The sequence below is a fragment of the Bos mutus genome, chromosome 20 (assembly GCF_027580195.1).
Source record: "Bos mutus isolate GX-2022 chromosome 20, NWIPB_WYAK_1.1, whole genome shotgun sequence".
Classification (NCBI taxonomy): domain Eukaryota; kingdom Metazoa; phylum Chordata; class Mammalia; order Artiodactyla; family Bovidae; genus Bos; species Bos mutus.
The window spans coordinates 21,233,717-21,246,992 of record NC_091636.1 but is presented as its reverse complement, the minus strand read 5'-3'; the positions used below and the strand labels follow the sequence as shown (position 1 = coordinate 21,246,992).

At 33.0% G+C, this 13,276-nt stretch overlaps 1 protein-coding gene across 4 annotated transcripts in view; it reads right to left on the bottom strand.

The window, feature by feature from the left end:
* The window catches only part of KIF2A (kinesin family member 2A), a 68,050-nt gene that overhangs the window by 14,994 nt on the left and 39,780 nt on the right, over positions 1-13,276 (bottom strand). For 2 of the 4 annotated variants that reach the window (XM_070357511.1, XM_070357514.1), the window contains exons 4-15: positions 12,255-12,309; positions 10,973-11,095; positions 10,311-10,429; positions 8,373-8,468; positions 6,535-6,589; positions 5,985-6,147; positions 3,993-4,083; positions 3,832-3,895; positions 2,890-2,981; positions 2,387-2,529; positions 1,874-2,078; positions 481-591 (exon numbers count right to left, since the gene is read on the bottom strand). In XM_070357511.1, the coding sequence (XP_070213612.1) occupies positions 481-591; positions 1,874-2,078; positions 2,387-2,529; positions 2,890-2,981; positions 3,832-3,895; positions 3,993-4,083; positions 5,985-6,147; positions 6,535-6,589; positions 8,373-8,468; positions 10,311-10,429; positions 10,973-11,095; positions 12,255-12,309 (1,317 nt within the window). The remainder of the gene's footprint in view (positions 1-480; positions 592-1,873; positions 2,079-2,386; positions 2,530-2,889; positions 2,982-3,831; positions 3,896-3,992; positions 4,084-5,984; positions 6,148-6,534; positions 6,590-8,372; positions 8,469-10,310; positions 10,430-10,972; positions 11,096-12,254; positions 12,310-13,276) is intronic. The other 2 variants (XM_070357512.1, XM_070357513.1) reach the window with 2 other exon arrangements.

The window sequence follows — 13,276 nt, the reverse complement described above, 5'->3', positions numbered from 1 at the left end:
AGCTAAGTCTAAAAGAGCTAAACAGAGATTTCAAGGTCAGTTGCTGCCCAGAGCAGGGGAGACAAGAGTTTGGAGTTCAGCTAAGTTAACTTTCTGCTAAAATAATAGTAACAACAACAAACCAATAATATTCAGAAGAACATAACAGAATCCAGAGTGTCTGTAAGATATTCATTCATAATGAAAATTATATAATCCAAAATTCTAGACATATGAAGAAAGAGAGAAGTGTGACCAATATGTAAGGAAAACAGAAAGCAATGGAAACCAATCTCACGAGGACTCAGAGATGTTGTAATTAATAGAATGCATGAATGTATTATAACTGTAATACAATCCTATCAGATTGGCAAGGACCACATTTTTAAGTTTCACTGTATCACAGTAGAAAACTTTAAATGCCATTAATGTATTTCATAAATTTCCCATAGATGTTGTATAATTATTCATTTAGGATTAAGACAAAACAAGCAAACTTACCATGCAGGTACGAGAGTTTTCACCTATGAATGAATCTCTTAACACCTGAGTGAGTTTACTTGCTCGGAAAGGAGTATGAGGTTTATTTCTACCTAAGGCTCTGATGCACTCCTGAAAATTAAGAAAGCAAATTTCACAGATTATGTTTCTTATAAACAGTAATCTTAACGAACATATTTAAAAGATCTCTTACAATAACCCTAACATTTAAGATCTGATCAGCTCTGAAGATTCTATCAAGAGTTTTGTTTACAGCACAGTAAAAATGTTCTTATAAATCCTTATTCAAGAAAATGAAATTTGGGAAATAAAACCACCAGAAACAAACCCCATAAAACAATCTAATCAGAAGACTACTTTGTTAATTCCAAGAGATTCTGCCGGAGACTATGACTGGTGTTTAGAAGTGACAGGCAGCAGGATAACTGTTGTTGTTCAGTTGCTAAGTCATGTCTGACTTCTTGTGATCCCATGGGCTGCAGCACGCCAGACTTCCCTGTTCTTCACTATCTCCCAGAGGTTGCTCAGCTTCATGTCCATTGAGTCGCTGATGCTATCTAACCATCTCATCCTCTGCCACATCCTATTCTCCATTTCCCTTCAATCTTTCCCAGCATCAGTGTTTTCCAATGAGTCGGCTCTTCACATCAGGTAGCCAAAGTATTGGAGCTTCAGCTTCAGGATCAGTCCTTCCAATGAATATTCGGGGTTGATTTCCTTTAGGATTGACCTCTTTGCTGTCCAAGGGATTCTCAAGAGTCTTCTCTAGCACCACAGTTCAAAAGCATCAATTCTTTGGCGCTCAGCCTTCTTTATGGTTCAACTCTCACATCCATACATGACTACTGGTTTGACTATAGTCAAACCATAGCTTTGACTTTATGGACCTTTGTCAGCAAAGTGATGTCTCTGCTTTTTAATATGCTATCTAGATTTGTCATAGCTTTGTTAAACTTTTTCCATAAAAGAAAAAATAGAATGTTTTCTTTTCTTTGTTAGTCAAGGGAGATATATAATATTGGCCTAACTTTCTGAAAGCCATTCCACATTTTTCAGAGAAACTTTCTTAGCTTAGTTTTGTGGTTCCTTGTTCTCCTTCAAGAAAAAAGATTGATTAATGATTAAGGCTCCCTGGAATCTCCCTAAATAGCCTGTCAACTATTTGGAAGTGGTGTGTCAACTAACAGATCTTTTAACTACCCTAAAAAGAATAAATAATATGTATAAAGAAAATTTCTGGGAACAATAAAAATCTATAACTGCAAATATAAATAACTAAATTTTGATAATCTCTCTTATTAGAAAAAAACAAACACTATCATTTTGTAACTGAGTAAAACAAAATTAAAGTCAAAAGTAAGAGACTTTTCACAATTAAAAGGACTTTATTTACCTTGAGTGCTAAAAGGCTTTTATTAATTTCAGCACCTTCAAGCCTAGTTTGCCTGTCCGCACTGGAAGTATCAGCTCCTCTTTCATTTCCAGCCAAATCGATGAGAGAAAATTTGCCATGTAGTTTTCCTTTCCTTCTAAGGATAATCTGAAACACTGCATGGCTCCGAGATGAATGTGCATTTGCAGATGTCTGACCGGACGTTCTACAATGTAATTAAGAACATTTTGATATGTAAAAAGTTCAATTTGTGCAAGCCACAATGTTTTCATTAAAAATAGAAACAAAAAACTATTCCGTTTTTATTATTTAAATACAATAGAGCTATTGTGAATTAACAACACAAATATAATGAGATTAATGCAGTTTAACCTGGCACACTTTAAAAAGTCTGGATGACCAATGATTTTTACTTCCAAGATACATCAGATAACATCTTGCTTTGCTCTCAAGTTATAATCAAATAATCTAAAATTGATCATCAAATTGTTCCTCTTTATTAAAATGAGTTACCTGCAACTGTTGCCTATGTCAATGAGTTTTAGTACATCTTCAACACATTTGACCTCCCGTTCCTGTAATCCCACCACTTGAACCTGCTGTTTTCCATCTTCAAGCACTCTTAGTTTTGTTTTCCTATTTAGCAAGTCAAACACCTAAAAAAAAAAAAAAAAGCTTTTGAAAATAAGAACAGTTCTATAAAAATGAGTCATTCAGAGTCTAAAAAATTTTTTCAGAGAATCCTAGTAATAATTGTTATTAGAATAGTAATGATTGATATTGAAGTTAAAGATTTCAAAGGGAATTAAAAAAAAATCTTATACACAAAACTTTAAAGTAATATTCTAAATACATATAGCAATTATGTGGTGGCAACAACTGTCCAACAATGTGAATGCACTCAATTCTGGTGAACTTCTACACTAAAAAATAGTTAAAATGGTAAATTTTATGTTATGTATTTTTAAACCACAATTTAAAAAGCTTACAAAAATTATTTTAAAATTTCAACTTACCTTACCACTATAAATTTCAAAAAAGGTTGCATACACTTGAAGTTCCAACTTCTTATAGTTCGGCTTCTTTAGCATTAAAAATACATCCCGAGCTGCCAATAATTTCATATGGAGAAAATTTGTTAAGATGCAAAAAAATTGTTTTTAAAAAGAAATTCAAATTTTCTATTTTCAGAGGAATCAGTTTATGCTTACCTAGAATGATAGTATCAATAATAAAAATGAAGACTAAAGTGGATACTAACCTTACAAAAAATAGTAAGTTTGTCTACATTGACAGTTTAGAAGTCACTCTCCTTCATATTCAAGAAAAGAATGCTACTACTTATGGAGATCAGCCCTGGAGGGAATGATGCTGAAGCTGAAACTCCAGTACTCTGGCCACCTCATGCGAAGAGTTGACTCATTGGAAAAGACTCTGATGCTGGGAGGGATTGGGGGCAGGAGGAGAAGGGGATGACAGAGCATGAGATGGCTGGATGGCATCACTGACTCGATGGACGTGAATCTGAGTGAACTCTGGGAGTTGGTGATGGACAGGGAGGCCTGGCGTGCTGCGATTCATGGGGTCGCAAAGAGTCGGACATGAATGAGCGACTGAATTGAACTGAACTGACTTATCTTTATAAATAGCATAAGATTACAGGTGGTCACAATAAGGGTACTTTCATAATTACACCAAATGGGAACTTTTCACAAAGCAGCTATTCAACAATACTAAGCTCCAACAATGTGTCAGATTACAACACACACACAATCAAGATTTCTGCCCCCAAAGCAAAGCTCTTTCCAAAGCAGTCCGATAACCTAAAACTGACAAAATACGTATAAGGACAGCATTAATTACCCTTAAAATTCTGCACTGTACTTACAAATCTTTTCCCAAACCACCTGAATAATATTCAAGAAGAATGTTATAAATGATACCCAAAAAGGAGTTACCTGCTAATGCATAAATTCCTTTAGAACAATCTTGATTCTTTCCTGAAAAGTCACCTCCCATTGTCTATATGTTAAAAAGAAGAAAGAGTTTAGGTCTTACAATTAAGGTATAAGAAAAATAAACCCGCTTCCTACCAGGATGTAACTAACGAATTACTTACATGAGTCTTTCCACTTCCAGTCTGCCCATAAGCAAAGCATGTAGCCATTCCCCTCTCAAATATAGTTTCCACTAGTGGTCTAGCTGTAAACCTTAAAAATAAAATGCACCAGTCAGAATGTACTGTTAATATTTAAATTAAATAAGTAATCAAACTAGTATATAGTGTTATTAATAAACAAATCTTACACCAAGATTTTTAACAAACCAGTAGGCTCAACTCTAAGACCACAATTGAGTCTACTGATTTAAAATTTTAAATGTCCATGTCCTAGAATTGCTTAAAGCTCTTTAACGCATATCTTCAAGCAATAATTCCATAATAAAAAATGGCCACAAAATTAATAACTGCCAGGGGGGATAAAAAAACCTGATAGTAGCTGAGCTAAAGACATACATATTAATAGAAGACAATAGTTAAGTTTTAAAAAGTAACAACAAAATATGGTAATATCAGCCAGATAAGTAGGACATACATGAAAACCAAAACAAAAAACCCCAACCCAAACTCAAAAATATATCAAAGGTTTCAACAGACACAGAATCAAGACTGGTAATCTCAGAAAAGAAAAGCTAGAGGGGGAAAAAAGTACAAAAACATTATCTTAACAAGTATAAAAGTGGTAAAATTTTCCTGAATGTGAATAAGCAAATATAAATGATGCTTGTAAGACAATGAATTCTGAACTGATGAATAGTCTTGATTCAGGAAAAGGATGCCCAAATATTATAAATAAGCAAATATAAACAATCCTGGTAAGACAATGAATTCTGAATTGACAGTCTTGATTCAGGAAAAGGATGCCCAGTATTATGTATTGGTATAATCACCGCTGGAGTCAAGATTAAAAAGGTAAGGAGGGACAAAAAAATACTTCACTGAGCAGTGCTCTAAAAAGCGTGATACAAAACAAATGGGTTTTTTACACAGGCTTCAAAAGAACATATGTGAACACTTTATACAGCTCTACTGATTTTTCAAAGGCACAACTGGAGAAAGTACAGAACAAAAGAAGCAGAAAAAAGTTTGAATCAAACAGAATTAGAAATGAGTCTGAAGAGTGATAGGACAAAAAAAAAGCCTAATTCCTCAATCCACGGAAGTTAAGGATAAAAGAAAGGGGACAGAATTAATATTGGTAAAATTAAGCATAAATACAGGGTGAAACAAAATGTTTACTAAATCTAGCACATACACAGAAACACACATTTATAATGATTTCTTGAAAATGATTATAAAAGTCAGACAGATATTTATGAGACAGTAGTGGAGGAGACAAGGGAGTGAGGGAGAAGGAGAGGACTCAGTTTTCAGAAAGGTAAAAAATACACAATTTATAATTATAATTCCCTTTTTAAACAAATTCTTCACAATACCTCTATCTAGCATTCACGTACTCTTTAATTTTGCCCTCTTCTTTAGAGCTGAACTCCCAGTTTACTGGCTTAAGACCAGAGGAGTTGATCTTAACAGGATCTCATTTATCATAACTTGTTAGCATTCTAATTAATTTTGTTTTCCAGTCAAATTTATAAAATAAAAGGGCAATGAAGCATAGCATTCAAGTAACTGCCAAGAGCATTTAATATAGACTGAAATAACAATGTTGCTAAAATTGACCTGTTAAATAATGAGAAGTAAATGTTTACAAACTATGTATGAAAATCTAAATTCGGATAAAATGTGGGACACCAATGCATAATACACGTAAGTTTGAAATGTTTGTAGGTTAAATATGCAAACATAAGAATTTGATGTACTAAAACTATTCCAAAGTTTAAATATGATAAACTAGGCAAATGCACGTAGATTTCAGAACTTTTTTCCTTAAGTGGTCAATAAAGATTTAGACAAATAAGTGTCTGATGTATAACAGTTATGGATATTGCACCTCTGGAGAGATATGCCAAGATCAATGTAAGTTTCAGGGTGGTGGTGAACACCCTGAACACAGAACAAGAACAAATTATGATTTACAACAAATTTACCTACCTGTAAACCATTTCATTAGGAGCTGAGTCATCAAAGGCATAATCAAAACGAAATGTTTGGTTTTCTAGGTACCTTGTTAAATCTACTTTTTGTTTTGGTTCATGTACCATCACAACATCTTTACTAGGGATTGTGATTACATCAAGATCTTTCATTTGAGTTTCTAAAAGAATAAATAAAAAAATCAACGGCCAGTAATTTCCACATCATTTGAGTTACTGAACAAAAATTATTTTAGGTAGTAAGAATTTAGATAAAAGTAGTATAACCCTGTAAATATAAATATCCCATAAATATGCCATTCAAATAGACTATTTCAACAACAAAGTTTTAAAAAAAAAAACCCAAGATTTCCATAAAGCCAGGAAAGGCAAAGAGTCTTACAGCAATAACACATCAAGAGCCCTAACCACAGAAGTCTGCCTAATGTTTATATACAAATGAAATGATTTACGTTTAACTCTTCCAAATCAATTTGATTTCTGCTACAATCAAAATAAACCGCAAACAGGACAAAAATTGACCTTTGATTGGAGCTCAACAAACATACCTTTTTTATTGAGTGGTCGTTTTCTTACACAAACACATATCCTGTGTTCATCAATCTAGAAATAAAATAAGTTTTCTAGTTATTATTGGTGAATTATAACACTGAAAAGTTCATTATGCAATATTTCTAAGGTTTTAGAAATTTATACACAGCAAAAATACGATATGTAATTCACAAGTTTTAAGAGTCATCAGACAAAATTATTTTAAAAATTCAAAGTATAATGGAAACTTGCTGATTTTGTCATTTGGTAAACCTCTAGGAAATAACTTTGCAGACGACACGACTACTCTTAACTGCAACAGGTTCACATTAAGAAGCCACCTTATTCATGTCAAGATGGGCTGTATACAACAAAAGTAAAATTTCCTATCAGACTGAATTGGAGGGAAAGTTGTTGGCAAAGATAACTAGCTGTAGACAAGAAACAGGATTATCAGAAGATTATTAGGCAAAATAATTTGAACAATTTCATAATGTGCCAATTAATTAGACATAGTTATTCATAAAACTTATGTTCCCAATATCTGTCTTGTAATGATATTTAATATAAAGTAGAAATTTGCAAAGTATGGCCTAAAAGCCTAACCCAAGTCACTACTGAAGTTTTACTGAAACAGCCATACCCATTCATTTATGTATTGTCTATGGCTGCTTTTCATACTACAAAGTCAGAATTGAGAAGCTGTAACACAGAAAATATGGTTCACAAAGCCAAAAATATCAGGCCCTTTTCAGAAAAAGTTCTGCAAACACTACTGTAAAATCTGAGCTCAGATATAAGTTAAACAAATGGAGGGGCAACAAGAACTAAAATACACGAGATCAGATGTTATGAACTACTATTAAATCATATATAATACATCTGCCTGACAAACATTTATTTTGTATACCCAATACATTCCATGTATGCTAGGTCAGATGTATTATTTTTCACAAATACAAATTACACAAGTATTCCCTGTCTAGTAAATTCTCATTCTTTAATAGGAAAGGAATGCATAATAAGACATTTTTTAAGCACTAGAGTTTTGGTTTACAGCATTCCTCAATAATCATTACTGTTAAAAGCCAAAATGACATTTATTTAAAAATAAAAAATTAATTAGAAGTTGGAAATGATGATGGGATCTACAGCCCAAGCCAAGAGGAAATAAACTTGGAATTGAGATGAAAGTATAAGTGATGGTTGCTTAGCAAAGCCCTTGGTAGGGCAGAGCAACAGTCAAGGATGTCAGAAGACGCAATCTGCTTTCTGACCATCATTTATCTCACTTCCAAGTTATTTCCTCTTGGCTTGGGCTGTCGATCCCACCATCATTCCCACTTACTACTGATTAACTTTTTATTTAAACTTGAGCAAACTTCGGGATATAGTGGAGGACAGGACAAAGAAGCCAGGTGTGCTGCAGTCCACGGGGTCGCAAAGAGTCGGACACGATTTAGTGACTGAACAACCACCACCAAGGACTTAAAAGTTTTGCTGTGAAACGGGTATCTCTGTGAGAAGCCTGTCTAACATATCAATTATGGGAATTATGGGTAAATGTGGGTAGTTTCTTTCTCTTTTTTTGGCTGCACTGAGTGGCTTGTGGAATCTTAGTTTTCTGACCAGGGCTTGAACCCAGGCCCTCAGCTTGGAGTCCTAACCACTGCATCACCAGGGAATTCTCAATGGTTTCTTGATTTTCTTCTTAAAATATGGAGAAGGAACACTCATAAAAAGAGGAAAAAGTTACAGAGCTAAATCTAAATACAATATTAATTTAGGGGGTATCAAACATATTTTTATTCACAGCATAAAAAGTTCCAGGGCAATCATTTACAAAGAATCTTACAGGATCTGCTGTTGTTAACGGTCTATAATCCAAACTGCCTCTAAAGTCTCTGATCATACACATAATTTCATAATTTGGGTTTGTAGCATCAACATCCTGTAAGAAGACAGAGAATTCATCATTTATTATAATTACAATAAAGTAGCATTTGTTGCATTTATACATGGTTTGAAAATTAAAATTAAAGTAATAAATTGTGTCACTAATAATACCCAAGCCCAAACTCAAACCAGAGATGTGATATAGTTTCAGAGTTCAAGATCAGTAATTGCCCAGAAATTACTTTTATTTTAAAAACAAAATTCTGTTAGTCTACATGCAATCTGTTAACTCCAAGCCAAATATTGCTTATTAAACCCACCCTTGTCTCATTTCGAATGTTATACACATACCTTAATTGTCCTAGAAAATTGAGCAAGAGAAACAGTACTCATCCTAAACATCAAAAAAGAACTCTAGAAAAGCAGAAATTCTTAGAAAAATGCATTTAATCAGATTCTTATTTCCAACTCCTAATTTAATGTTTCAAGAAAATAGAACTATGGATTCACTTATGTTCATTTCCTATTTTTACTGAGTCTCTAAAAAAAAAACTAAGGCATGGTATAAAACAGTTCCAAATCAACAGGATATAGGATTTAAAGGAACTGGAAGCCAAGACAATTTTTTAAATCTTTAAAATTCAAATTATTGAATGGTAACAGCAATTTACTTTTTTGCTTCAAAACTGAGAAAATTCAGATTAAGACACAAATAGCAATAGCTAACAGCCTTTCCTAGCCAGGCCAGGAGTATAAATTATTAAATATTTTATGTCAGTTTTTCCCCCCATGTATTTTATTGCAGATTTGCTTTGAGTACAACTCAATTTCAAAACTGTTAATGTAACATACTTTCAATTAACGTTTTGATAAATAACACCAACTATATCAATTGAAAAGTAGAATATAGAGATCACAGATAAAAATATCATGAAGTACCCACAGGAGACACCAGGTGGCATCTGTGCTAAGAATCAGATGATATCAGCATCATTTATTTCAAAACCCAACTGGTCATTCTCAGGTCACTTTCAGATATAAGCTGATTTATTCAGGTTGAATATTATATTGATTCCACAACATCTTTATGATTAAGGGCACTTGAACATACTCCTAATAAGGAAACAATCCTGATATCTCATTACAGGAAACGAGTTCTGAGAATTATAATAGTTACAATATAAGCACAATGGAGGAATTATTTGTACAACAGTAAAAAATGTGAAGACCTGTAGAGAGATAAAAGACCAGTCTTCTATGTAATTTTCCATTGTTGGTAAAATTCTGCTAACTATCTAAAGGAAACGTGAGAAGGGGGGCATGACAGAGCTACACTCTCAACATCTAGCATAAATCAACATACAACAAATTTCCACTCTCTCATTATGATATGTTCATTTATTAACCATGGAAAAACAACAGTAACATTTATAGTATAACCATACACTTTAACTGGTACTTTCAGAATGCAATTTTAGTCCTTTTAAAAAACCTGCTGCTGCTGGCACCCCACTCCAGTACTCTTGCCTGGAAAATCCCATGGACGGGGGAGCCTGGTGGGCTGTTGCCGTCTATGGGGTCGCACAGAGTCAGACACGACTAAAATCCTATTATTCTTGATGTTATAAATCTATTAGAATTCTGCAGCACAATGGCTTACTATTCAAAATGGAAAAAGCCTCAGGACTAAGACATACCAACTAAACGAGAAATTTATGTAGTAAAAAAAAATCTGTTAATAACTTATTTTCTCAAGAGTTTATATTATTCCTCAATGCCAATCTAAGGAACTATATTGAAATCTTTAAAGGAGTTATTTTTTCATAAGCCAATCACCTTCACTGACACAGTAAAATCTTTGGTTGGTGCATAAACAAAATATGTTTTCGTTACAAACCTGGGCTCTTTTTTCTCTAAGTTCTTGCTGTTGCAGTCTCCTTTTTTCTCGTTTTTCTTGCAACTTCTCTACCTCTTTCACACAATTAGATTTTCTACGTGCTAGAAGAAAAAGATGAGCTGTAGAAGTATAGTTTTCTTTTTAGAGTACTGTACTTATACAGAAAAATTTTATGTATCAATGTGATTTTACCACATACACCCAAAAAAAGGTACACAGGGACAAAACATGCCCATGACAAATATGTGAACTTACTTATGAGCTGCTTTAACACAAATAGGAACAGGACAAAATACGAGTAAGAGTCATGAAAAGTGACTCTAACATACTGCTACATATCATCTCTTGGTTTAGAATCAAAGATCTTTGAACTGATAAGGATAAAGGAGCATATTTCTTCTGTAACATCTGTCAAGATCATCTGGCCAGAATTTTAAATTTAAAGCAACTGAAACATTGTTATAGTTTTATATTTATAAATTTTTTTCTTCCAAAATATACATTAAAAAACCCAATTAACAGACTCACAACAACAACAATTTTCCACAATGGTAAAAATAAAACCTGCAATTAAGCTTGCAATTTGGGGACTTATAAAGTTGACCAAGAGAAGTTACATGTATGACTAAAACGACTGAATCCTTGGTACATGATTTACATACAAGGGGGTCCAAATTCCTTTTTTGCAGCTTGAACTGGAGATATATCTGAAACACTACCATTCTGCTGTGCAGAGGAAGACTGTTCAGGAAGCTGACTAGGCCGTGCGCGTGCAGAACCAACCACTGAAAGGGAAACACAAGTTTTAAATATATGTAATGATCAATTCTGTTCAATACACTGACAAGCTGAGAGGTTTTCAAAGTAACATGTACAGACTTAGGTTTTACCAATGTAATTGTAGCTACAAAACTCAATCTGAATAATTTATATAAAAACCAAAGCCAAACTTGATTTTAAATAATCATTAAAAAAAAAAAGTGGGCAAAATACAGATTTTATATGCACTCTCATTTCGAAAAACTCAAACAATTCAGACATATAGAAAGTGGCGGATTCATGTTGATATATGGCAAAACCAATACAATATTGTAAAGTTAAAAATAAAATAAAAAAATATATAAACTAGAAAGTAACAATGTAAAAGTATTTCAACCCTCTTTGTATTTTAAATCCCACTCTGCTCTTCAAATACGCAAATCTTCAACAGAGAATTTCCCACTGTGGATGTTACAAAAGTGGAAAAAACAATACTGAGTTAAATATAAACATTACATTTTACAAAGAAATGTAAATTTTCACAAGACTCAAAGAATAGTGCTGAGAGTGCGGGGCTTTCCCTCTACCTTGAACATCTCCCCTAATACCTACAGCTGTCCTGCGTCATTGTCTGTACATACAAGGAAACATCACTATTAGAAAGGACCATTCTGAAGAGCAGAAAAGAATTAACTGCGCTTTACATCACTCAGCTGAAAACATATGAGAGTCCTGAAATTAACTACAATTTATACCTATTCAATTTGTCTTCAGTTACCCATGATACTTTTTAAAAGTCTGTTAGCCAGAAAATTATGTAAAAATATCAATGATAAATTTATTGTTAAATAAGTAAATGTTAAATAAATTGTTAAATAAATAAATGTTAAATCAATTGACTACTTCCCCATTCCTTTCTTTCTCATAATACTCTTTTCAAATCTGAAAAATGATTGAGTAAATAAGATGGATCAAAACTGCACATAACATGGAGTTTCACATTTATCATATACCTTTACAAATCATTTTTTAGATATCACTGACATTATTGTCTTGGGAAATTAGGAAGATTCAATTTTAAAAATTAGCCATGTAAAGTTTAAATAAATAACACCACCAGGGGTAATGTTTACCTTTGATTTACCTTAGCAGGGCCATAGGCAAAATTAATACATAAAATTTTACCTCTATTATCTCTTGGAGGAGGCTCATTCTTAATAGAAGCCACAGTCCGTCGATTCTATAAAAGAGAAAACATTCATTTTACTTTCTCTCTTTATTCCTCATATATACATCTATCATAATCAGCTTCCTTTAATTAAACAAAAATAGACATACAATAATACAAAACTAAACGGAAAAAAGGGAAAAAATAAATGGAGAAAAACTAAAATTATCTTATAATAAATTACCTGTAATGCCATCAATATTCAAGTTTATTTAAATACCCTGCCACTGTCCCAAAACAGGCAGGAATTAAAATGAGCCAGGTACTGTTCTAAGGGCTTCATATGTATTAATTCATTTCATCTTCACAACAACCCTATGAGGTCACTATTATTGTTATTCTGGATTCTCAGATGAGGAAACTGAAGCAAAAACAGATTAAATAATTTCATTAAAGTGTGTGTTTTTTAATCATCATGCTACCCTGCCAAAATTTCATCTTTGGATGTCAGGGGTAAGTAACAAAACAGAATTTTTAGGCAATGTACAGCTCATTGTTAAACTGAAACATCAAAATACTATGAAATACACTGTTGGTTTTCACGAAAAGGTTTCATTAGACTTGCAAGGTTTTGGTCCTATTATTTATTTACCAAGACTTTACTTTATTCACCTAAAAAAAAGAAACCAAATAATGCCATGAGTTTCAATGCTAACTGCACATCAAATCAGATGGCTACTATTAAAAGAATATTGATGCTAGAGCCACTCTTTAGATAAAATAAAACTGAATCTCTAGGAGTGGGGTTAGGAATCAGTGTATTCCGAAAAATTTCCAGGTGATTCTAATATACAGCAAAGGTTGCTAAGGACATATCAAGAAAGATAAACTATGAAGATCCTTCAAGGCTGTGAAGCCAAATATGAAAAACAGTCCATTTACAAGGGAGTAATTCTAAGGGGGATCTCTAAGCAGTGATTCTCAATATGCTGAAATTATATGAATTGAAAATGTCTTATGTTCATAAAAGCAGAATATT